This window comes from Armigeres subalbatus, chromosome 1, assembly GCF_024139115.2.
Source record: "Armigeres subalbatus isolate Guangzhou_Male chromosome 1, GZ_Asu_2, whole genome shotgun sequence".
In the NCBI taxonomy this organism is placed as follows: Eukaryota; Metazoa; Arthropoda; class Insecta; order Diptera; family Culicidae; genus Armigeres; species Armigeres subalbatus.
In genome coordinates this window covers 176,191,121-176,218,067 of record NC_085139.1, presented here as the reverse complement: position 1 = coordinate 176,218,067, position 26,947 = coordinate 176,191,121, and the positions used below count along the sequence as shown (strand labels likewise).

Here is a 26,947-nt window from a genome sequence, read left to right as displayed (position 1 = left end):
CATTCACGTAACATACTTCCCAAATCTTTTGTAAAAACATTTACTATTCACTAATACTAATATAGACTTTTTCCTTAGGGCACACTATATCAACAATAGCTATATCAACTATATCAACAACAGCCCTAACAAGTTCTCCGCTCTGGAAAGTTTTCATCCGTATTGCCAAAATCTCACTTACTATTTCATCAACAATTTGAATCAATAATGGAAGCTTAAATTTATAAACGCCAAATTTCAAATTTAGTTTTTGCTCTCATTCAGGTAATTATTATTTTTCGAAGAATGCTTGATCTTGTAATGTCGTTTCGGATCATATTTCGTCACTTACGGTTATTAATAACAAATAATATAAATAATATAAAAGGAGCTTATCGAGCCAGACAGAAAAGCTTGCGGACTATTTTTTAAGCTTTATTTATGTGTTTTTTTAATTCTAGGATTAAGTTCAACACAAGGATTAAAGGTAACTTCACCCAACCAGAGAATGCATGATTTTATGACAATCGTGCATGAGTTCCATGCACAGATTGCATGAGGCTGAGGCCCATGCACAGATTGCATTAAGTCAATATAGCAAGCCATTGCATTAGGTATCTGGTCACGAGAAAAAGGAACTAGATTTGTGTTTGTGTCTTCATAGAATCTATTTTTAAACTTCCGTCGAGGAACGAATTCTTTACACATACTTCGCAAATCTTATTTGCTTACAAAAAAATTTGACCGAAAACGAGAATTGAACCTATGCCGTCCACCAAGCCTAGCGCTCTCCAGCTGACGCGCTTGCCATCTGGGCTATACACTAGCTGAGAGAAGCAGTGATAGAAGACTATTATAATCCTTGTTCTATACTATGTGAATGAAGTAGAAGGGTAATAAAGATAGCAAAGGGCGATGAAAATGGAATTGACTCTGCGTCCTTGTCCACCATCAAGTTGAACGGAGTAGGGAAGATTGTGTGAGTCGAAGCTATGCTGCTGTACACGATGCATATATTTGTTGCTGGAGGAGCTAAAGAGAGTCGTTTAGATGTGTTGGTCGAAACCAAATAAACCGATTTAATGCAATGAGTTGACGTAACAAGTATAACATTCTGTGAGTGGTTTGCATGCGAGATTTGATACAAAATGATTAATGCAAAGAATGTCACAACTTTTTGTTTTGCGTGTTGAGGAGTTCCCTTTGCGTGCCAACCTTGGGTCCCGCCGATGCCAACTAAGGGCATCGCCAGTTGGCGTAATATTTTTACTAAAGCTAATTAATCCTAACACTTTAAAATCTTAGCGTGAAGGTAAAATAATAAAACAAAAGCACAGTTGAAAATAATTAGGTGTCCTGCTGTGGTCCTAATGATGCGCTGTTCTCCGGTAGTAACGTTTGCCTCTGAAGGATTGAAGTTATGGTGAGGCCCTAATCCATAGACTCCTCGCCAAAAATTTGCCAATTTAGCAGAAGTCCTTTTATTTTTCGACCTTTCTTTTAGGGAAAGAATCAGAACGCCACTTGGAAAATGTGGCGGTATTCAGAATCCGAAAAATTCGGAGGGAGCCTGAAAAAATGCTCGATGACTTTTTATCGATATCCTTCAATAAAGGAATGAAAAAAAATCGAATGCGAATTGGCGTGTCTAGCTGTTGGTTTGGCGAGGTATAGTTGTGGATGGGGTAGGTCGAAGCCCCCCCAGCCGAATCGGAATGACGATCGCTGGGGGGTGGGACTTATATTTAGGAAATGCCCGTTCGCCTGTTGTGAAGGGCCTCATTCCCGATGCTTGATGTTATGAGGCTATCGGGGTGCTAAACTTCATAAAATAATCGGGCGTCCTTCAGGAAGCAAAAGATGGCAGTCATTGCAGTTTCATCATCCGCCAGTGCGTCCCGAATACTACCCGGTATTCCATAGAGATTTCGGGGGTAGTCGTATTTGGGGCACCGACAGACAAAGTGCTCCACACTATTTTCAGTGTCACATAGATCACAACGGGACCGGAAATGGCCCCCACCAAAATTGTGAGAGACCCTTGTATGGCCGGTCCGAAGCCTTGAGATGACCTGCTGCTCTTTCTGGGTGGCTGGTTCATTCCCGGAGTCGGTGGTTCCTTTAGTTTTTCTAAGGAAGTGCCCTTTAATGCTGCTCCATATCCGAGCCCAGTCCTGGCCGACGACGCTCTTCGTCCAGCGTGACGGAGCGGGTGTATAATAAAACTTCGTGTCCGACACTCGCCAGGGCCGCAAGGGCCGGGGATACAGGCAAAGGTTGTACCGGGGATCACCCGAGATAGTATTCTGTTACGCTGTAGAGCTTTGTCGACCAGATATTCCTGGCCACAACAACAAACAGAACCAATTTGACTCTCTGGCAACACCGCATCAGAGCATAAAATGAACGCTTCACTAGAGCGAAACATCAGACGAGAAACTATGGTCATCACACTCCCACTCTCACACTGTGGAATCAGCGAAAGCGGCAGGTTGTCCAACAAAGTCAAGCTCGAACAAAAATGACTTTGTGTAGTGCTTCGATACCGTCCAGATCGCAACCGCGATAGTGCACCTCTTACACCCGCAAAACCAGCGTGGTTAGGACAAACCATCGGAGGAAAGATCGAGTGCACTAGCACGTCGAGGACGGTAGAAGCCGCTACAAAAGTACCACCCAACACTAGCGTCTGTGAAGCCACCATCTTGCTTAGCACGAGCACGCACTATTCCGTAGGATCGCATCACCAGATCGCAAAATCTTCCAAAACGCACGATCATCAAAGAAGGCTCTCGATGAGAGCCTTTTATGACGTGCTTTCAACAGCGTACACGTTTTCGTCGTACGATCCCGCATCGATCCCCAGTATCACCACCCCGCCGGCCACAATCTGTGTGCTTTCGGCTGTGGTGACGTCACCGTTATGTGTCAGTGCTAGTGCTAGAGCAAGTCAGATGCAACAGTGTTGATGTATGTGTAAGATTGCATGTGAACTCCGACCGATAGATAGATTCGAGCTGTTGCCGAACATCATTGTGAGTGTCGACACTCACCGAAAGTAAAAGTGTAAACAAGAGCTTATTTGAGACGAAGCCTCCATACGCCTACGGTCGCGAGTGTTAGTGTGTGTAGTCAAGCAGCTCGTCGTTACACGACGGCAATTGTAAGAAGACTGAAGTGAATCGTCCTCTGGCCCGTCAGCCGACGGTATAGACTGTGCGTATTGCAACAGACAGCGCAGCAGCTGAAAGTTTATCGGTTCTTGAAGTGCCACTGTTTGCTGCTGGTGCATTGCACACGCGTGTGAAGAAGAAAGAGGCAAAATTTCCACCGCCGGCAGCGGTAATATGAGAGTGTGTGTGTAGTGAGACGTGGACAGCCGTCAACCGTGCTCACCGAGGGTCAATTGATGACGGTCGATGCAGTTTTATGCCGACGGTGAATTGTTTGAATCAGCGGTCTGCAGCAATGTGGCAGTCACACTCGTAATGTTCTGTGCTCCAAAGCGAGCGGTCGAAAATCGTCGTATCGACGGCGAATGATAAGCAGCAAAGGGGCCCCTAGCTCATCGCGTCGTAGTCCAGCAAGTGCGGCATCAAAAGGCAGCGGTAGTAAGCGTAGGGTAGAATGATAGGGTAGGCCTAGATATTAAGAACACCCATGTAAATCGCAACGAATACAATATGCTAAGAGTAAACACATTCCCCATAGATTCTTATTGGCTGCCCGAGTATCTTACTGACATTGAGTGCGCTTTAGCCGGGCAAGAAAGAAAAAAGGGATAGAGCTCGTTCACCCAATGAGTAGAGCATGGCACTTTTTCTACATAGTTGCATTTATATGATCTTTTGAGTAAATTTGTTGAAGTTTTGTGTCATTTATACGGCACGACGTCTGGGTAAAGGGAAAATCGTAATAATTCCCTGGATCCAGGGGTGCTTGGGTGTCTCGCTTTGGAGGGCAGAAACCAGGCTCGCGGAGTCCGTAAGGACCACGATTGGCTTGTTCGCTGGGATAGTGGCCGCAACAAAGACGGCGGTGGCATCAGCGGAAAAAAATGTTGCACTGGCGTCGCAGGCTCTCCGACATGGCCAGATTGGGTACATAGACTCCGAAGCCAGCTGGATACGGAACCGTCGGTGTACCGGATCTCACTGTTCCGGAAGTGTGTTGCAAGCAGTTCAAATACATACCGTCGGAGTTCCTCTGTGTTGTCACCCCTTTTAAACCGCGAAGCGATGGTGCGGTCGATGCTTACTGAAGGCGTCAGCGAGCCCTTCGCTCCATGCCAGTGGACCCGCGCCACTGGGTGGGGGGGGGGCTAGAACCGGCTACACTTCTCAGGATCAGCCTCATCCAGGAGAGGGATCCAGACTTAGCGGCAGCGAAGGAAATGACTTTACGGCAAATGGCCATTAAAATACGGTGCCGGAAAGGGAGGATGCCAGCGTCAGCACATGCAGCTTCAGCGGGAGCGGACGGGAGTGGACGGGAGTAAACCGGAGGCTGTCCGGACGTAGCTGTTAAAAACAGGCGAAAGAGTGTTGATGAGACTTCGGTAGGCAGGGCATGTAAGCTCTAGGCCATAGAGCAGGCGGCTATCGATGATGGCTTGTCCGACGTTTAATCTTGTGCTCCTGTTGTAAGTGCGGTGTTCTTTTGAGAGGGTTTTAATGAGATTAACGCGGGATTTGCAAGCTTCTTTTACCGCCCGGAAGTGCGGTAGAAAGACGATCTTCCGGTTGGGGATAGCGTCCGTGCCGAGTTTTATGGATGGCCCCGCTAACTGGTGCCGGCCGCTGCAAACGTGTCCCCGGACACATTTACTGGCGTTCATAACAAAACCGACGCAAGAAGCCCAGCGAAGGATGGTGCTTACTGCCTTACGGCCTGAGTTCTGATCCTGGTCCTTCCAGGTGTTCTACCAACCACGACCAACAAGATGTCGTATGCAAATATACGTTTGCGAGCAGAACGTTGAAGACCCCGGCCATAGCGAAAATGAAAAGAGTTACCTCTAGGACCAACCCTTGGGGGACGCCAGTTTCCTCAGAATACTCATTCGATGCTGTGCCACCGATAAGCACTTGGAAGGTTCGTGGAGAGAGGAAGTTCTTGACGAAAGCAAGCATGTTGCCTGTGATACCCTAGTCTTGTAAGTTTCTATGGACCAATGGGGTCCAGGTCCGGCTAAAGGCCTTGGCAATATCAAGAGCACACTGCCCAGGTTGGCAAAGTATGTGCTGGTGTTTTTCCCAAAGTCGCCGATTGACCATCCTTTCAACGGTTTTTGACGCACACGAGGTCAGGGAGATTGGCCTGAATTTGGAAGCATCGCGACTGTTTACACTGCTCTTCGGGATGGGAATAACGTAGCTTTTTCTCCACTCGTCGGGAAAAGAACGGTTTTCCCAAATGCCGTTGACGAGGTTAAGAAAAAGAAGAAAAAGGGCCTTAGCGGCCGGAGGAAGCCGTTTAATCATGGGATACCCCAACTTATCCGGCCCAGATGAGTTCCCGTTGCACTTGGCGAGCGCATGGACCAGCTCTCTTGCTGAAAAGGCTGGTTCAGCAGGCAGCTGGGGGGGGGGGGCTCCGGTAGAATAAGAGTGATGTGGAGGTGGATATTACGGGTAGCAATGTTTCTCTGGAAGTCGGCTGGGTACTGGGAAACTGCTACCAAGGAAGCGAAGTAGTCACCGAGAGCATTCGCAACTTGTGCAGGGTCTGAGATTGTACGGTTGTGGACGGTTTCGAAGTATTTTTTCTTACATGCCGCGGCCCATAAAAAATTGAGCCGAGAGCTGCATACAATTTGGCTTGATGATTTTCGACTTAACGTATTATTAGGCCAAATGGCTTTCCGCCAAATGAATTTTGGCCAATTGACCCTCCCTCTTTTTCAATATTTTTCCATTGAATTTCCGAAGAATTTATTATGGGCAATACAAAGAATTCTCTGTAGAAACCCAAAGAAATTTCTTAAAAATGCCGATCTTTTTTGATAAAAATAAAAAATCAAGTAGAAGTTCTGAACAACTCTTGTTGAAATATCGTTAAATTAACAGTGGAAATTCCGAAGAATTTTCCATAGAAAATTTAAAAAAGTGCGAATTCCAACGATTTTCTCATGAAAATTTCAAACAGGTTGCCATTCGTAAATTCCGAAAAATACTCAACAGAAATTTTCCGTAGATTTTCCGAACATTTTCCTGTAGAAACATGAATCAATTTTCCTTGAAAATTCCAAAGTGCTTCCTTGGAAATTCCAAAGAATTCTCAAAACTTCAAAGATGTTGCCATGGAAAATTCGAAAATAATTTTCAAATGAATATTTTGGAGAAGCTCAGAGAATTTTCGGGAGAAGTTCATCAGATTTTTCTGACGAAAGTCAAATAATTCTCCCGTTGATGTCTTAAAAACATCATGTAAAAATGCAGAAAAATTTTCAAGAAAAAAAAAAAAAAAAATAAAAAATCCACGCCGATTCACGCTGCCGCCGGCTAAAATAGCTTCCAGCATGACGCCGAAAACGCTGACCAAAATTCTGACAAACGCCGCCGCCGATGTTTGGACCGACGAACATCTCTACTAGTGAGCATATAGCCCATGGAACTTCGCTCGGCACGACATGGCGCGGTTAGTGGTATTACAGCTTTTGGTTATTACAAAGCCATACAAATGTTAGTAATGACGTTGTTATAATCAAAAGAGGCATTCATTTGTTTTTTAGTACAGATCTGAAAAAAATGCTTTGTCTAGCGTAATTATTACTACAAATACAAATCGGCAGAGAGCGTAATAAAAGAGAGTCTCTCATCTGGGCGTACGACATTTTAAAAAATCATGCAGAATTTACACACGACGAAGCAAGCATTAGTGTGCATGCGCCAAAGGTCAGTAATTATATCGGCACTAACATTTTAAAACGGCAAAACTGCTTTTGTAAACAATAGCTTTTTCCGTCGCTGGTGGGCTAATTTGAGTACACCTACGCAATCCAACTCCACTGATGGAAGCAGCCAATTCTCTTCTTTCATTAAATGGCTCTGAATTGCGATAGCTCTTTCAGATCCTGCTTCAAAATCTTTAGCGATTTGGATACGCATTGAGTACTTTTGCGAGCACCACTTGCGCTCAACATGTTTTAATAATTTGGATATGCGCTGAGCAGGGATTGAATCCTAAAGAGAAAAAGCAAGTCTCTCACTTATCATCTCTGTATACATATACGATATGTAGCATACCGCGAGAAACTTTTTTCGCAAGCTGTCATGATAGAGAACTGATTCGTGATGCTATACCCTATGATAAATTTCTTTTAGAAAGCTCCAAATGCGGGGAGCACTGGCTCTGATGATGCATTTCAACTTGTTCTACACAGCTGTGCAGTAACCAACGCAAAAGGAGCGAAAACAAAGCGAGAATCACCATTTTTCTGTGGGGGCTGCCTATCCGATTCTGTTTTTTCGCACTTGTATACAAGTTTGATAAATTTGTTATCATGGCTTGTTATGATTCGGAACAGACAAAGTGCGCTCAATGTCTTCTTTGGTATTAAAGAAGGATTCTGCTAAATGTTGCAGGTTTTGTTCAAAGGTGAACTTTTCCTGACAGTCTTGACATAGTGGGAGCATGAAAGTCCGCAATACTTCCTCGTGATTGCGCTGCACTCCTACACATGCTGCGTGAAATGTACGTCTGCAGCTGCCGTGACATCGCCAAAGAAAACGATTATCGTTTTGTGCACAGTTCACCATTCCACACTTCATTGTCACACGCGGGTACTTACTTACGAGAGAAAAAAACGAACGCGGAGGTCGCGCGCGGTCAGTTAATCTATATATATAAAAACCAATCTATGTATGTATGTTCGCTAACTACTTCTGAACCACTTGGCCGATTTCAACCAAATTTGGTACAGACATTCTCTATCCTCAGGGGAAGTTAACAAAGGGGTGGGATGGTCATGTAGAAAAGGGGGGGGTGGTGGGAGGGTTTTGTTCAGAAAACGAACAATTCTGTGTAACTTTCAACTCCCAGGACCGATTTCAACCAAATTTTGTACACATATTCACTACGAGGAGGTAATCATATGGGAGGGATTTGGGAAAGGGGAGGGGTCTGGAGGGAGGGTTTTGTTTAGAAAACGGGCAATTCAAAGTAAATCATGAACCCCTGTACCGATTTCAACCAAATTTGGTACACACATTCTACATCATAAGGAAAAAGATAACAAAGGGGATGGGATGGTCATTGGAAAAAGGGGAGGGTATAGGGGAGGTGTTGTCTTTGGAAAACGAGCAACTCAGTGTAACTCCCAACCCCAGGACCGATTTCAATCAAATTTTGTACACATATTCACTATGAGGAGCCGATCGTACGGGAGGGAAATTTGGATAAGGGGGTAGGGGTCTGAAGGGAGGGTATTGTTCAGAAAACGGGCAATTTAGTGTAACTTCTGAACCCCTGTACCGATTTCAACCAAATTTGGTACACATTTTCTATCCCTAGGAGAAGATAACAAAGGGGTGAAATGGCCGTTGAGAAAAGAGGAAGGGTAAAGGGAAAGCGGTTGTCTTTAGAAAACGGGCAATTCAGTGTAACTCCTGACCCCCAGGACCAATTCTAAGCAGATTAAATGATTAAATCATTCAACTCTATGATTAAAGATTATGATTAATGAATTATAATTTTTGAAAATGATGACTGATAATGATTAGCGATTAAATTCATTTTTGACAATGATTAACGATTATTAATAATGAAAAAACCGTTGGATTATGATTAACGATTACCGATCGTGATTAAATGTTGACACACTATGTGTATGGTTAATGATTAACGATCGATATGATTAATGATTGATGATTATGAATGATCAAATTGCATAGTGATCCATAATCGAGTAACCTTTATTCCAAATTTTAAAAGGTATGATAATTATATGATAATGATTCAAGATTAATAAATAAAAGCAAGGTATGCAATGATCCAATGTTCCAGCATAACTTCTGTACCCCTTGCCCGATTTCAACCAAATTTGGAACAAACATTCTTTTTCTTAAGAAGGCGAAGATGACAGGGATCGATCAACTCAACACTTCATCGAAATCATGGTTTGCCCAGAGAAAAGCAATGATTAAAGTGTTTCCTTCTGGACGGTAAATGTGATCATTTCTTTAAAAATAGACGTTTTTCCGGAATAAGGCATCGGTGTATGTTTTTCCTTCTTTAGAAATAGACGTTTGCCCGGAATAAAGCGATTTTGGGTTTGATCCCATTTTCAAAATCAGTCAATGTTTTCAAATGTAATCTACCTTCTTTTAATCAAATGATGAAATATCAATAAGAAAACACAATTATCCTTTTGACCTATTCCAATTCCGATGGTGAAAAAAACTGCGAATTAAACTGGCAACTCCGAGCAAGGCCGGGTACATACAGCTAGTAATATTTATAAAAAAAGTCAAAATAATAAAATTATATACACGAGCGCTAAAAAAGCGCGTCCGAACTCAAAGGTGGTTCAGAATGAAAAAAAGAGGCGCTAGCATCATAATCCTTCGAGTTTGACATTTCACTCCAGCGCCTTCTGGTGACAATTAGACCTGTGCGCCGCCGCGCCACGCCGCCGCCGCCGACACTAATTGACGTACGCCGACGCCAGTCAAGGTGTCGGCGGCGCGCCATACGCCGGTTGGCTCCACGCCGCCGTATTTCGTATTTCACGCCGATGTTTGGCCAAAACAAAAATCACATAGTGCGTTCGCATCTGCCGAACCAAGGCAACCTATCAAACATTAATTAAATAGCTATTTTACCTTTAGCAGATTTGTTTACTTTTATCCCTGTCACTTCAATCCGGTTTGGCGTGTTAAATGTTAGGTCATCCAAAAACTTCTTGGCTATAGATCTACAAATCAATGAGCGATGAACTTCTAATCTCATATGTAACTTCATGGGGAATAACCTCATTCTGGTCGCATTGGGTGGTTCATCATCTTAAGAAATGTTTGAATGGCACATATCTTAATAGGTCTAGTGCACACAAACGCGGCTACAAATCAACACCATAATAAATGTTGGGTTTGGATTCCCAGTCTCGTAGGATTTTTTTTAGCTTCCCTGGGCATGGAGTATTATTGTGTTAGCCTCATGATATGCGAATGCAAAATTGATCTTATGGCTTCTGCAGCTGGAGCACGATGGGGCACGTGACCCACCAAATTAAACATTTCCTTCATTCTTTTTTGTAATTGCTAGAATTGTTCTGAAAAAAATATGTTCCGATTTATTTCGATAAACAATTCCCAAAGAAGTTTCTTGGTTTTAATCTTTTATTTTGTTTATTTTGAAGGCTCAATTGCCAATTGGTGTTACGGAGCCGGATTTTTTTGTACAATTTATTTTACATTTTCTGCTAATCTTCTTATAACTAGAGTTAGTTTGGGTAACCGACGTACACGCGGCTGACTCGAGGTTAGGGATTACATATATTATTTCTTGGTTTTCTTGAAATAATTTCCAGGAAGTCCTATTGGAAGTTCAGAAGGAATATCTGAAGAAAATTCTTAGAACCTTGAGGAATTTCTGGATTTATCTCCGTTGTAATTTCTGGAGGATTAACTTAAGGAATCTCTGGAGAAAATTCTGAAGGAATTCTTTAAGGAATGTCCAAAGAAATTTTTTAAGGAATTAAAGAATGTTTAAGAATTAAGCCCACGGGAAAGAAAGAATATCCTTTCAGCAATGTAATCAAACAGACTAATAAATAGATTCGCAATCCTTTTGGAGCTTTCCGAAGGACGGCTTCTTTGAGGGTCACGTGGAAACCATTACAACTGTGGGGAAGTATACCCATTAACATGAGTAGAAACTATTAAAAGTATTCCAAAAAAAAAATCTGAAGGAATTTCTGATGGAATGGTCAGAATGAATTTTATAAGGTTTTTTGAAGGACTTTCCAGAAGAATTTCTTAAGGTCCTAAGAAGTTCCGAAGCAATTCGTGAGGGGAATTTCAAAGAAAAGCCTGGTTTCATTTGTTGAGATTTTTTTTAAAGGACTTCCTGTAGAAATTCTCGATCGGATTCCTGACGGAGTTTTTGAAGGTATTTTAGAATGAGTTTCTTGATGACTTACCGAATTAATTCCTGAATGCATGTAGTCTTAATTTTAGAGCCAAAACTGAGTTTGTTTTACTACTTTCCGGACTTTCGAAGAAATTCCTGGAGAAATATAGGAATTATTTATTATAGAGTTGATGTGAGACATTCGACTGTTGTGCTCAATTTTGACTATTATCGGTTCTTTCAGACTTATAAAGCAGCTAAAACGTTGTTGCGTATATTTTCCGACGTTTCGGTGTATATTTCATCTTCTTCAGGGACTTAGAGGCTACGTTTTGTTGTGTAAGTGTGTGTCCTATGACATAATGGTGTCAATTAAACAGATAGATTCATCACTAGTGCGCAGGCGATAAATTTAGAGAAACTTTTATCGAAAGGTGGAAAATAGCTTGAAACATTTCAGAAGCCACAGTGAAGTGCAAAAAAAATAGACGTGTGAACCTTAGTGGAACGCCATTGTTAATTGACAACGTTATGTCATACAAATAGAGGTAGTAAACTATAGAGGATGGTTGTCGCTGAGGTTTCATTTCTCGTTACCGAACATGTTGGGTACATACCTGTCAAAACGTACTGAGTTTTTCTTTGTTGACATTTAGCACCCTCTCACCACCAGCAAAAGATGTTTCGCCAGTGACGACAGCGACAGTATTCCTCTATAGTTTATTAGCTCTATTGTCATACAGGGCACAAACATACCCAACAAAACCTCTAAATCGCTGAAGAAAGTGAAATATACACCAAAATGTCGGAAAATAGACGCAACAACGTTTTAGCTGCTTTATAAGACAGAAAGAGCCGATAATAGTCAATCAAAATTTATTATAGAGGTTTTCAGCCCTTGACTGGTTCACCTCTTTGAAATTCATTCAAAAATTCTCTTAGAAAATCTTTTCAGGTTCTCTTTCGGGTATTCCTTCAAGAATTGAGTCGAAAATTCCTCCGAGAGGTATTTTTTTCAGAAATTCCTCCAGGAGGTCCTTAGGAAATTCCTTCAATAAACCATTCAAAATTGATACAGGAATAATTCCGGAAAGAATTCTAATTTGGAGGAATTTTCGAAAAAAATCCTAGGATATTTGAGTGTTAAACTTATTTTCAATTAAAAAACACTCTAACAACGGTTCAAAAATTAAAGGAATTTACAATCGAATTTTCGAAGATTTCCCAAAAGAATTTCCGAAGATATTCCCGAAAGAATTCTTAAAGGAATTTTTAAAGAAATTTTCGAAGTTCTACCGGAATTTCTGGAAGAGTTGCTAAAGGAATTTCCGGAGGAATGTCCGAAGGAATTCCTATAGGAAATTCAGAAAGAATTCCTGGAGAAAGTTCTAAATAAATTCCAGAGGGAAATTTCGAAAGGATACCAAAAATATCTTCTTAGAGTTTCCGAAGAAATTCTTTAAGGAATTACTGGAAGAGTAAATTCCTAAAAGAAATTCTTGAAGGAATTAAAAAAACTAAATCAAATTCCGAAGGATTTCTCCTAAACAGATTTCCGGATATATTCCTATAACAGTGTCCATAGGTATTCCGATGGAAATTCATGCAGGAACTTTTGGAAAAATTTTGGAAAGAATTTCCGAAGCAATATTCAAATAAATTTTCAAGGGAATTCTTGGGAAGAAAGTTCTGAAACAATTGATAGGTTAATTCTAAATTAGTTTTCCAAATTTCTTTTTCGAATTTTCTGAGAAACATCTTAAGGAATTTCCAAACGAATTTCTGGATTTATATCTGAAGTACTTTCCAGTGAAATGTGCTGTGATGCGGCAATATCCTAGTGGAGGATGTAATGTAAACTTTTGCTGTGGAGATACAAGCTATAGCTATTAGCATGTTCACCCTATCAGTCTGTAGCTAGCAATTGTACAAAAACCCTCAAATTCAATAAAAGCATGATAGGCCTTGCTGCGTAATTTTTTTCTCATCTTAAAATTATTCACGCCGATTCACGCCGCCGCCGCCGCCGCCGAACATTGCTTACGGCGTGACGCCGCCGACGCCGCCGCCGCCGGTGTAAAAATGGCCTTACGCCGCCGCCGTTCAAAAATACTTCGGCGCACAGGTCTAGTGACAATGTCATACGAAACATTGTTTCGTGTAACATGCTCGCAAGATGGTGATTGGTTGGCGCGGTTGCGTATGGCGAGCCACGTGAGACGTAAGATCGCTATGATAGATATCGGCAATAAATGTTATCAGGGGGAGAAGGCGTAGCACTGAATCCCTACCCCGACATGTGCTGGTTCTAAAATGTAAACAACAGTGTTAATTCTCTTCCACCTTTTTGTTATGGCGAGGCAATTTTTATGCACACTTTTGTTTTCGATATTTTATCAAAATTAAACACTCAATCATGCAGCAATATAACGATTTGGTATGCTGTATCTCAAGCATGATTAAAGAGACTCGAAAAAGAATTTATTTGCATTAACTAACCGAATATAAAAATGTTCGCATTAACGATTGCGCCCTAACACTGGTTCTAAGCTTCGATGTAAAGTATACAAGCTTTGTTCGCCAGTGACAGGCGTATGGGGCCCTTGGATATTATGCATATAACACACTGCCAAACAAGTATTCAAATTACTATTAATTCATGGCAAACAGTTGCTTTCGCAAATGATATCGTTTCGCAACTTATTGATTCACCTGAAATCTTATCAAAATTGTACTTTTATATTCCTCCAAGGCAACTACGAAATCGTACCTTATTCATAACAAATTATCATCGAACAAATTATGCCAAATTTGGACCTTTTATTCAAATAATTTGACATTTACAATCAACACTGCGAAACTATTGACTTTACATATTTTAAAAGAATTCGAAATCGCAACACATAAGGCAAACATTATAACATTTTAAATCTTCACTATTTAATCTCAATTTAATTTTTAATATGAATATATGTTATAATTCATAATCTATGTCAAGAAATGGAAAATGATGTATATTTATTGTACTAGACTATAACGGTTGACGAATTCAATGAAATAAAAAAATCCTATCAGCGACGGGAGAAGATTTAGTTTAAAAAATCAGTTTTGCCCTTTTGAAAAGTTGGTGCCAATATCATTCTAAATAATAATTGAATTCTAATAATGTCCAGCTACAAGAGATGTACATCCCGAGTTAACTTCGGCTCCTAGTTGATGTTATATTCCACAAATATATATAAAGTTTAAAATAATTGCTTATCATATTGTTATTCATTTCACTACATATTTATATACAACTACCAAAATAAGAACTTAAAAAGAACGTGGTGCGTATGATACGGTATGTCCATGTATCCTTTAACCCCTGTAGATTCGTGACATGTATCATGTTGAAGTGACTGCTTGTATATCTCGAAGAATCATCTCTGCGGCAAACGCAACGCAGTGGGCCTGGCCGCTTTGACGTTTATGTCATACCACTGCACAGTGATTTCGCGATGGCAAAAACCCAAAAAAAAAATTTTTCTAGTATCACAATTATTTCATATTTCCCGACTTCTATAATACTTCGAGAATCATCAAAAAAAATTTCAAAAATATTGAATGAAAAATGAGATTACCAGGATCTTTCTAAGTTGAGCTGTTTTGATGTGTGTTTTCTTGTCCCATAGAAAATATATGGAAATTAATAATAAAATTCAATTTGATTTTTAACTAGGAAGGAAAGGGCTAAAATGGTCGTTCACTATATCATTTTGTAGCATTTTTTGCCTAGTTTTAGGATATCACATTGACGACTTGCGCAAATCTGCGCCCGGTCATTGGATTCGATGTTTAGCCGTTTATATAACTAAGTTTTACTGAAAGGTTCTCATTTGACACCAGAACCTATTTTCCGTTAGAAGTGTTGTGGTATACAAACTCAAATACAATTCGACTCAGCTCGAGTAGTTGAATAGGTCTGATCGTGTGTTTTTGGCACATACCCGTGTTTGTAAATGTGTATTTGTGTATGTGTGGGTGCATTAAAAGGTATGTAGTGAAAAATAGCCTGTTTTCGAGCAGTTATGTTAAACCGATCTCGATACAATCACTTTTATTAGAATGTGAACAACAAGTAAGGCTCGGCCACCAATACTTCAATAAGGTGAATGTAAACAGGTTCTGCGTGATGTGCCTGAATAAGTTTTTCATATAGGAATATACAAATAAGCATTTATTCTATAAGACGTGTTAAAAATATTAGTTTGTGCAACTAGTTGCAAAAAGATGATTTTTTCAGCACGAGTTGTATGTTTATCCAACGAGGCTTGCCGAGTTGGAACATTATTACGAGTGCTAAAAAAATCGAGTTTTGCAACGTGTTACAAACGCTATTTTTTCAATAACGAAAAATGGGCTTTAATATGATAAACCTGTACCAAATTTTTACAGTCTAATTTACTTCATAAGATCATTCTTGCCAATAAATCATATTTCTATAGAACAATTGGGTTCTATTTTATCTTCCCAATTTGCATAGATAGACAAACAGCGAAGCGATAAATGAATTGTCCTTGGAAAAAAATTGACGTCATGTTTATCAAACTATTTCATTTATAACGCGACGCAGATAATACACTATTTGAACACATACCCAAGCTTATGTAGCAAAATGTATTCATGTCACTACTGTTCTGATGTTGCATTTTCATTATAGCCCCCAAGTGAGTTGCATAATGGATTTTATGCAACTCATTTGACACTCAACAGCAGAAGGGGTGAGAAAAGAGGTGATAATTGGAAAATGAGAAGCGTAATGTCTAGAAGTGAAAGAAGAAGGAGGATGAGAGAAGAAAGAAGAAAGAAGGGAGAATGAAGAAGGAAGAAGGAAGAAGATAGAAGAAAGAGGAAGAAGATAGAAGAAAGCGAAGGAAGATCGAAGAAAGAGGAAGAAGGAAGTAGGATAATGGCAGAAGGGAGCAGTAAAAAGATTAAGAAATTAGGAAAAAATATGAAAGAAGATGAAAGAAGGAAAAGAAAGGTGAAGGAAGGAAAATTGAAGAAGGGTAGAGGAAGAAGAAATAAGCTAGAAGAAATAAGAAAGAAAGATGAAGGAAGTATATGATGGAAGTAAAGAACAAGGAAGCGGTAGGAAAATGAAAAAAGGAGGGAAAAAAAGAAGGAAAAAAGAAAAAAGAGGAAGGATAAAGGAAGAAGGAAGATGAAAAAAGAAGAAGGTAAAAAAAGAAGTTGGAAAAAGAAAAAAAAAGAAAAATAAAGAAAGAAAAAAGGAAGGAGGAAAAACGAGAAGAAGGAAAGAAGAAGGAGTAAGAAACAGAGAAAGAGGTAGAAAGAATAAGGAAGAAGAATAATAAGAAAAAATATCACAATTTTTAATTCTTCTTTTTCCCTCCTCACTTCGCACTTCTCACTCTTCACTTTTCATTTTTCACTTCTCACTTCTCGGCCAAAAGACATTCGGACAAAAGGTCCGACACCTCAACAAAGGAGGAACATATCGAGATTTATAGGTATCGAAATAAAACCTGGAAGGCAGAGACAGCACATTATCCACTTTCCGCGCAGTGTTTGGAATGGGCGTAATGTATTCCCCTTTTTTCTAGCTATGTCATTATGGCGTATCGCTATTGGAGGTGAGTGCCATTGTTTGACTAACATCTTCTCCCCAACACGGCTCAGCTTTTCGAATGAAATGCACCACCGAATTGGGATTTGTTCTATCAACTTCTAGTGGTTCTATAAGCTCCTTGGTGAAGAGCTTTCAGCTTGATCAAAAAATTGCCAAACAACGACATAACAGATGCTCCGAATCTTCTTTTTTTATGTCACAGAAGCGATATAGATCATTTTGAAGTTTCCCTATAAGCTTCAAATGATATCGGCTCGGACAATGGCCTATAATGAGATCCGTAAAAGTGCTTAGGTCTCTTTTAAATAATTCTAAAATGTTGCGAGTCATGGAAACATTTTGAGTGATAAAGCGTTTCGATTACCTGACATTGGTTGTGTTCCTAAATTTGGTTTTTATTTTCATAGATTCCCATACTTTCAGGTCCATACTAAGAGAAGAAGTTGGCAAGCTGCAAAAAGGTTCCGGTTCTGTAAACCGACTTGATGATCCGAGTCTCACCAGCATATCGGCTTTTTCGTTAGCATCTATTCCACAGTGTCCTGGAATCCAATATAGATTGACTTGGCTACGACAAGACAGTTTTTGGAGGGACTGAATGCATTCCCAAACTTGTTTTGAAGTGCATGTTGCCGACTTTAGAGCATTCAAAACTGCTTGGCTGTCGGACATTATGCATATATGTGAGTGTCTGTAATTTCTACGCAAACATATTACAGAACACTCTAGAATTGCGTGAACTAGGAATAGGGATGGCCAACTTGGGAATCGATATGTCTATCTCAGGGCCAGTAACTCCTGCTCCCACTTGGTTGTTCAGTTTTGTTTGAACCGCCTGTATATTTATTTATTTATTTATTTTATTGTTACCTCCATCTGACTTATAGTCTTAATGAAGTTTACTAACAGCTATTCACACATGTCTACAAAATAGTCACAGAAACTTACAAAACAGTCAATTACTATAAAAAAATCTACATATATATTCTACAGCATCTGTTGTTTTCCACGCGACTTCACATTCGCAGCCTTAACTGGTTAGCAAATATAGAAGCTCCCTCATCAAACTCGAAAAACCTAAATGCATCGTTGAAACGCGAAGCCATAAACCTTATTGGATCATGCTGACCATAACGACTATTATAAAGTGCGAGACACAGAAAATGTCTGTGTCGTAGAGGTCGTTCTGGAACATAAATATGCAATTCGGTTAGAACAGCAGGGGCAACGATTCCGTCAGTAGTTTGCATCGAAGGCTGCTTGTATCGTGCTCCTCCTTTTTTCTAATGTTTCGATTCCGAGCAGCATGCAGCGATGTTCGTATGGCGGTAGAATGGGTGCATCACGCCACAGCAGATTTCTCAGAGCTATGCGAACGAATTTTCGTTGAACCGCCTCGATTCGTTCGATCCAGCTCCCAGCATGAGGACACCAGACCACCACTGTTGATTCTAAAATTGATCGTAGCAATGCGCAGTACAAAGCTTTCAGGCAAAGGAGATCAGTGAATCCATCGGCCATCTTTAGAATAAAGCCAAGCTGTTTGTTAGCTTTAGAGATAACGTTTTCGTAATGAGGTCGAAACGTTAGTTCACTATCGAGCAACACGCCAAGGTCTCTAACTTGATCGAGTCGTTCCAACGGTTGTCCAGATAAAGTGTACACATGGTGCAACGGATATCGTTTTTTTGTGAAGGAAATCGTACTGCATTTATCGACACACAGTTCCAGGCAATTACGTTTGCTCCATTCTTCGAAAGAATCCAGCATGTTTTGTAGCTCCAGGCAATCATCAATACCCGCAATAATCATATAGATTTTCATGTCATCTGCGTAGAAAACTCGATTGCCAGCAGGCAATACATATGTGACGTCGTTGATGTACAGGGAAAATAATAATGGGCCAAGGTTACTCCCCTGGGGCACACCAGATGTGACAAAGAAAGCGTCGGATTCTATCGAGCCAAGTCTCACTTTCATTGACCTTCCTGAAAGGTATGATCTTAGCCAATTGACGATTGCTAGTGAAACACCTAACTTTTGGAGCTTGTGTAGTAGGACGTCATGATTTACCCGATCGAAGGCAGCTTTGAAATCGGTATAAACAGCATCGACTTGTAAACCCGCATCCATAGAGCGTATGCACACAGAGGAAATCTCAACAAGGTTAGTATTGACTGATCTTCTCGGATAGAACCCGTGCTGGGCACAGGAAATATGATTCTTACAAGATTCGAAGAGGGCATTATTAACAATAATCTCAAATAGTTTGGAGTAGGCGCACAGTGATGTTATTCCTCTGTAATTAGCTACGTTATTTTTATCGCCTTTCTTGTGGATAGGGGACAAAAACAATGCCTTCCAGCTAGTAGGAAACTCCATTTGATGTAACGATTTGTTGAACAGCTTTACGAGTGGTGTAATAAGCGTAGTTGAACATTCCTTCAGAACTGCAGAAGGAATTCCATCGGGACCGGGAGATACGGAGTATTTTAGCTTCTGGATTGCATTAAGAACTTGATCTTCTGAAATTTCGGTGATATTGAAGTCGATGCTATTTGTTACAACATCTCGTAAGGCAGCGTCAATTTGTGTAGGTGATACTTGTATGTTGGAAAAAGCACTCATAAAATGTTCAGCAAACAATTCGCATTTTCTGGAAGCCGTTTCAGCAGAGGATTCGCGCAGATACATTAAAGAAGGCAACCCATCTTCCTTGCGTTTTGACCGGACGAAGGACCAGAATCGTTTCGGACATGTGCGCAGACTTCGTTGCATTCGGTCTATGTAGCGAGCATACAAGATGCGGTTGTAGCGCACATACTTATTGCTGGCAAGCGAGAAGCGACGTTTGGAACAAGGCGAGCGATTAAGTCGATATCTCCAGAGTGCAGAGCGCTTAGCACGCTTCAAGTTTTGAAGACGTTTGTTTGCCCACGGAGGTTTTAACGGTGGTCGCTGTAGCGGAACATTAGCTTCAATCACTCGTTGTATCTCGTCGTTGAAGAGCTGCACCATGGCATTGAGATCTAGTTCGAAGTCCAAGAAACGCCAATCGATGGACGAAAAAGCGTCGTTCAGTGCGTCGTAGTCAGCGCGTCGAAAATTGAATCGAATGATATCCATAACTTGATCGAAACGTACAGGCAAAGGAACAGGGACAGTGACCTCTAGAGGAGGATGAGGTACATCAACTTGGACTAGCGTTTCATCAGCTTCTAGAATATTTGCTGCTAATGCCTCATCGTTCACTAAAACTAGATCCAGAGTGCGAGAACTGGGGTTTGTCACCGAGTTTATCTGCGTAAGGCCATGAAAGCAAAACCCATCATATAACATGCCGCCTGCTCTTGTCAATCGTGATTGGTTGGCATCTAATACTAGACCTCCGTCTTCAGAAGGAGCCCAAAACATTTCAGGATGATTATAATCGCCGAACTGGAAAGCAATGTCTTGCGGGTTCAAACGAGACAAAACAGAATTCAAAGACTCGATGTGCTGCTGAATCAGATTTTCATCATTCCTACGGTCAGGTGGTAGGTACAGCACTCCGATGCTGATAGAGTTTTGTGGCAATTTGATCTTCACCCATAGCTGTTCCAAATTATTGCTCACCGGAGCCGAATCAATATTGCAACTTAAATAAGACGCAACAGCTATTAATACTCCACCTCCTCTGATTTTGCGGCTATTTGTGGCATTTCGATCAACTCTGAATACGTTGAATGAACTGCCGAAAAGTTGGGTTGATAAAACCGATGCATCAAGCCACGTCTCTGTCAAAACAATAACGTCGTATGTCGAGTCCACTGCAGCAAAAAAAAAATCTGTCGATTTTCGTTCTCAGTCCTCTCATATTCTGGTAATAAAAACGCAATGACGAACGAGAAGGAATACCTGAAATATCAGAACATTGTGCTCTATCGATATGAGTAGCTGATTGGCATATAGGTACAGCGCCGGCAGATGAAGTCATATCATTCGGATTATTCAAATAAGGAGCCGATGCACTGTGAATTGAAAAACGTAATTGATCCTGAGCGAAGTTTCGGTCCTCCATTTAACCATGTATTGCGCCCAGGATCAATTACTTTGAACAGTCGATTGAAATTGTACTTTTTCTCCATTCAGTCTTCATTGTTTAGTACTAGGGAGTTTATACTGAAGTTTTTTAGAATGCTAAGATGACCCTTAAGGTCACCCCCTAAGAGGTTTTTGGATCTTCTGTTCCTTAAAGCACTCTTTTCAGCTTCTAATTGTACAATTTGATGCAGAGGAAGCATGTACAGTAAAGCATTTAGTGCACTTGATGGTGTACTGCTCATTGCACCTGTAATTGAGATGGTCGCTAATCGTTGAAGCTTCATCTGAGCATTTGGCTTTCAAAACCTAATAACTTTAGAAGTACTCAATAAACATTAAGCTGCGAGGCAGCAATGATTCAGTGAGGGATGTAATGCCAAAAACAAGAAGACCAGGAGGAATTTCTGAAAGTATTGCTAAAAGACAAAATTCTTAGGTGGTATTTTCAACGGAATTTCTGAGGGTATTTCTAGAGTTTTTTGCGAAAGATTTTTGAAGAAATTCTTTGAGGAATTTTGTAATGAGTCACTGGACGAATTTCCGATGAATTACTTAGAAAAACTTATGATAGATTTTCTGAAGGATTTTTTGAAGGTATGCTGGATGACTAACCGAATCAATTCCTGTGTATTTTTTTTACGAAAAAATGACTGGAGGATTTAACGAACGAACTTTTAGGTAAATTCATAAAATATTACCTGGATCAAAAATTTTGAAGCAAGGTAAATAAAAATTCCCAAGGAATTCGATCTTGAGAATTCATATCTTGAGAAACTATTGAAAGAGAAGCTTTTGCTAGAGCAATTCCAGCAGTATTTCCAAAGAAAATTTGGTAGGATTTCTTCTAAAAAAATTCCGGAAGTATTTTTAATTAAATTTCCGTAGGTATTCCTGAAGGAATTCGGAAGGATTTTCTAAAAGTATTTCTGAAGAGATTCCAAAAAGAATTTGTGAATTTCTTATAATTCCTACTTTGAATTTTCAAAAGAATATCTAGTAGAATATCCAAAAGAATTTATGAATATATCTTCTAAGTAATTTCTTGAAGATTTTCTGAAGAAATGCCTGGAAAAAAATCTTGAAATCCAAAGATTTTTTTGCAGAAATTTAAGAATGTCCGAAATTCCCACCGAATCTATTTTGGAAATTCCTTTCGGAAATTCCTTCACGAATTCTTGAATACCTTTGGAAATTCCTTCCGAAATACCTAATGAAAATTTCTGAAGCAATTCCTTCAGGAACACCTACGGATATTGTTTTAGGAAAATCTTTGGAAAATCCATTTTCTTCAGATATTCCTTTGAAAACTCATATGAGCAATCCCTTGAGAATTCCTCTAAGAATTCTTTTAGAAATTTCTTCGGATATTCCATAAGAAATTTCTTAAGGAATTCGTTTGTAAAATCCTTTCGATATTTTTCTGGGAGAAAACCTTGCGAGAATTCATATAAAAATACCTAATAATTTTGGCGAATACAATTAAATTTCAGGGAAAATATTCAATCTGGTGGGTCAGTAATTAGAAAAATTTAAGGGAACTCTTTTTTTCTCAGTACAACTTTGGCGTATATAAATACATTTCATGGAACATATTGGATTTGGTAGGGCACGCGCCCCAGCTTAACTCCGCCAGTGCTAGTTAGTTTTGGATAAACGAATTATTCTAAGTATTTCAAATTTAAAGAATAATTTCCCAAATAATGAGAAAATTTAAACAAATAATAGTATTCAGACTAATTCTAAACAATAGTGATTTACGATCATTTTTATCATGAAAAAGGAGGAACAGTGAGAAATGAGGAAAAGTTAAGAGTGAGGAATACTAAGAAATGAAGGAAAGTGAGAAGTGGGTGAAGATGAGAAGTGAAGAAAAGTGATAACTTAGATAAATGAGAAAAAGGGAAAAAAAGAAGTATTTAGAAATGTGGGAAATAAGAGGGAGGATGAATCATATCTTTCATTGCTTTATCCTGGGCATACGTCTACTTCTGAAACAGGAATAACATCCAGCATTGCGGATATTCCGGACATACGCATTATTTTTTTAAGAATACACCTTAATCATTCCCTTTTTCATGAGTAAACTTCTTCTTCTTCAATGGCTCTACATTCTAACAGGAACTTGACCTGCTTTTCAACTTAGTATTTTATTAGCATTTCCTCAGTTATTAATTGGAAGCTTTTCTATGCCCGCCTTTGCATGATTATGTATCTTGTGTAGCAAGTACAATGGATACACTATACCCAGGGAGTCGAGAATGTTTCCAACCCGAAAACATCCTAGATCGAACCGAGAATCGAACTCGCCATCTCTGGATTGGCACGCAAGGCTACTGGAGACTTTTTCCTGAGTAAACTATGACCCCAATAAAGAGCTAACAATTATCTTTGTCTCAAACCGGCGAATTCATGCTTTCTATGAAATAAATACGTCTGCATGATTCGGAATTGTGGCTGTTGTTATATCCACCATTCTGTTTTAATTTTGGCACCACTCTAAGTCAAAATCAGTCAAACCTCCAAGAGTCGATGTTCTATGACTCTATATCGACTCATGGAAACCAATTATACCACCTTAAAACTTATTTTACTGTTACTGTGATGGCCTCTTAGATTTTCTATTCCTCATCTCTATATTTCCATGAGTCGACTCATAGAGGTGAGTACACCAAAATTACACCAAATGAACGTGATGTCAAACAGCCTTTATGGCAAATGAACCGATCTCGGCTTGAAAGCAAATTCTAAAAGTTTAAGTAATACTGGAGAATACTTGAGTGAATATTTTCGGTTTAGTTCAAATGTCAAACTAATTTCAAATTTATATATTTCCAATCACTTTCATTTTGTATATATTATTTATAAAAAATTGAAGATTGTTTTGGTAGAGAAGAAATTAAATTGGTTTTAAATCATATGACATTTAATATATAAAAAAATGCTTTTATAAACTTGAAGACAATCAAGCATCCAACACAAGCGAACAAATCACTTTAATGGTTTCTTGTTTGCCTACTGGTATAATCCCGCCTTAAGGCTAATCTAAGAATAAATGGATAGACACTTTTAATCTGTTCATTTTATGAATTTTTGATGATCATGCGAAAAAATGACATAAGACTGATATGAGAAATGGACGAAAAATATAGTCAAACATATATATTTTTTTATTAATACATAATAAACATCCATAAGTTATCTAATTCTAAAAATCATTATCTTATGCTTTATACCCTTTATCTATATTGCCGTCATGCGCATATTTGTCTCATGTTGGCTGCCTCATGTTGGCCATATGCGTATAACGACAGTATACCTAATAGCTAAACTAAACTAAACTAAACATCAAATATTTTGAACCACTAAAAAATCAAATCAATCAAAATAATAGAAGTATTGTTTTGGAAATATCTTGAAAACAATTGATTGAAATGTTATCTACTTGCATGTAGAGACACTAAGTGCAAATAGAAATAATAATTGTGGAATGAATCATTTGAATTGGTCAGCATATCAAAAATAAAAACTGCTAACTGCCATAAGACAAGTTAGTACGAGACACTGAAGACGGCCTTACTGTTGAGGTCAAAATACGTATCTGAAAAGTTACAAACAAGTGGTGGAATTAAATGGGACAGTAGTAGCTCGTCTCCTGAAAAGTGCAGATATTCCACTAAAAAGCTATTAATAATTATCTTATGAAAACTGCTGTTAATTTGAACAATTTAAACTAGAGTGTAATTTTTTGACTAGTGGGTCGAAAATATTCAAACGTAGTATATAACAATTTCAACATATTTGTAGTTCACTGCCAAAATTTCAGCTTAATCGGTCATCGGGGAACAAAGTTACAGCTTGTCAAAGTTGACCATTTTGTATGAAAATCGCCCTCCGCTGCTAGTATTCGAAACACAGGTGTACGTACCCTCCCCTCTTTTTCTCCACTCCTAAAAACATGCCAGGACCTAACAAATGATCCAGCAAAGTTTATTAGACCCAAAGTTATGTAAATAAATCAAAAAAAGATCATTTAGGAACCTGTTAGAGGTTTTTGCCAACTTTTGTATGGAGTGGAATCACTGTGCACTGGTATGCTGTGAGCATAAATATTGACAAGAAAAATTATTGGGCGTCATCTAACTCAATGATTTTCCAATAAGATGCTTTCTTTGTACTGGCTGCGTTTGTGGTCGATTAGATTAGATTAGATTTGAAATGTTGGTGCCAGTATCATTGAGATAAATTGGTGCCGAATCCTTTGACTTTATTTAAAATCAAATAAAAAAAATAAATCGCCACCATTTTCTTTTCAAGAAATATCAAAAATATAATTTAAGTTGTCACAAAACCCTTAAAAGCAGAAAATGTTAAAATTGCTGAAAAGCTCATCTTTTCAGCACTTGTAGTAGATATCCAATGTGCATATTCAAAGGAAAGGAATATTAAAATTTCTATATAAATAAAAAACAATATTTCAATGAACCGACGGAGTCAACGGATTTGATTCAATTTTTGTTTATATTTGTTTTATATTTACTTCAAATAGAACCAAAGAAAACATCTTTCCTTGAGAAATTCTCTTTACATTTCCACTCCTTGAAATTGTACGAGGGAAGCACCAGAAAATAATTAAAATTTAAATAATCAAGAATCGCTGTCGACCCTTGTGTCGACCCGAAAAGACGGACCGAAGAAGCCGCTTACAAATCTTCCCTCCCGATTATTACGCGTGGCCATGAGGGAAAACCGACGGACAAGACCAGCTACTTATTGCTCATTGTCTAATTGCCCCGCAAAGAAGCTGCTCATTTTCGCCTACTTTCCTGAAATGCGTCTTTCACGCTGTTCTCGTAGATTGAAAAGAAAAAAAAAGTGGGCAAGAGAGGCGGATATGCTTTGTTTTTTTTTTCACGGCATTTCCGAATCAGATGCGTAAAAAAAAGTTTTAATTCCCGGAAATTAAAATTAAGAACGCTCTAGGAGGTGACCTGACAAGCCGAAAAAAGAAGCTACTGTTAACAATTTATAATCCCTTATTTAGCGCCGGGGAAAGTCAGGCTGGTGTAAACGCGAACGGAGAGAAAAAATCGTCATAATAGAAAAGGGGAGAAATTAAAGTGGAACATTCTCGTAAAATAATGGAAGTGATAATCTCAGTTGGCATCTGGAAAGTCATAAATTTGGATGAAGAATTTCAATAAGGGGTCGCGCAGCTCTCGAGATGTATTGAAAAGTGGTAACCCTTTCGGATGCTTTACCGGGCGTTCCAAAGTTAATCCTTATTAATTCCTGTAATAAATTGTTCGAATGGATAGCGCGATTGTATACTCAACTCACCTCGTCCGCTGCGACCAACGAAGCGGAGGTCGTTGAATTTTGCCACCTGATTCTTCATTATGGCTGTGCAGTTGCGAAGCTCTCCGCAGAAATTCTCGTCGTTGCCTGCCATCACAGTGACCATCGTTCCGTCGCCCACGTCTCCCAGGGCAACCACTTTGAAGGCCACGGGCAGTGTCTTGTTTGATCGCCAGTGATTCGGAAGCACTGTGCATACCTGGAGGAAAGAGATTTAAGTTGGATGAAAGTGGAGGTATTGAAGAGTGGCTTTAATGCTTAGAGATAAATGAAGCTCAGTTTTGTAAAAGCACGTATCGGGTGTCTACTCGCAAACAAAGTGTGCCTCCAAAACGTCTTTCCCCTTTTACTAAATATGCAAGAGCACATTTTTGCAGAGTTTGTCTATTGTGGAATCAATTTATCTGACAAATTTTGAACATAAATCAATCAAACTATTTTTTTCAATGGATGATTGCATTAGTTGAATCTAATCTGTCCCACCTGGTCCCAAACTTGTGTATCTCCCATGGAGAAATTGGTTGTTGAATTAAGAACTTGTAGGGGTTAAAATAGGTAGGTTAAAACAAATATTACTGATGAATGTACCACATTTTCCTTCTTACGCCTGGTAAAGTTGCGCCTTCGCTGTCTGCATAGACACTGTTTGCAGTGTCGTTTAAGTTTTTAATTATTCTGGCTTTCAACTCCACACCACTGATTGTTGCTCCACAAGCGAGGCCATGACTCGATTCCCGGTGGCCGTAAAACTCAAACCAAACCGTGCAAGACAGTGTGGTTTGCTTGTTCCAACCAACACACACCAGCATTCAGTTGAATGTT

General features: G+C 39.4%; 1 protein-coding gene across 2 annotated transcripts in view; it reads right to left on the bottom strand.

Moving 5' to 3' along the window:
• Positions 1 to 26,947, bottom strand: part of LOC134205553 (segmentation protein Runt) — a 208,248-nt gene that overhangs the window by 145,770 nt on the left and 35,531 nt on the right. For both annotated transcript variants that reach the window (XM_062680879.1, XM_062680881.1), the window contains exon 3: positions 26,108 to 26,324. In XM_062680879.1, the coding sequence (XP_062536863.1) occupies positions 26,108 to 26,324 (217 nt within the window). The remainder of the gene's footprint in view (positions 1 to 26,107; positions 26,325 to 26,947) is intronic.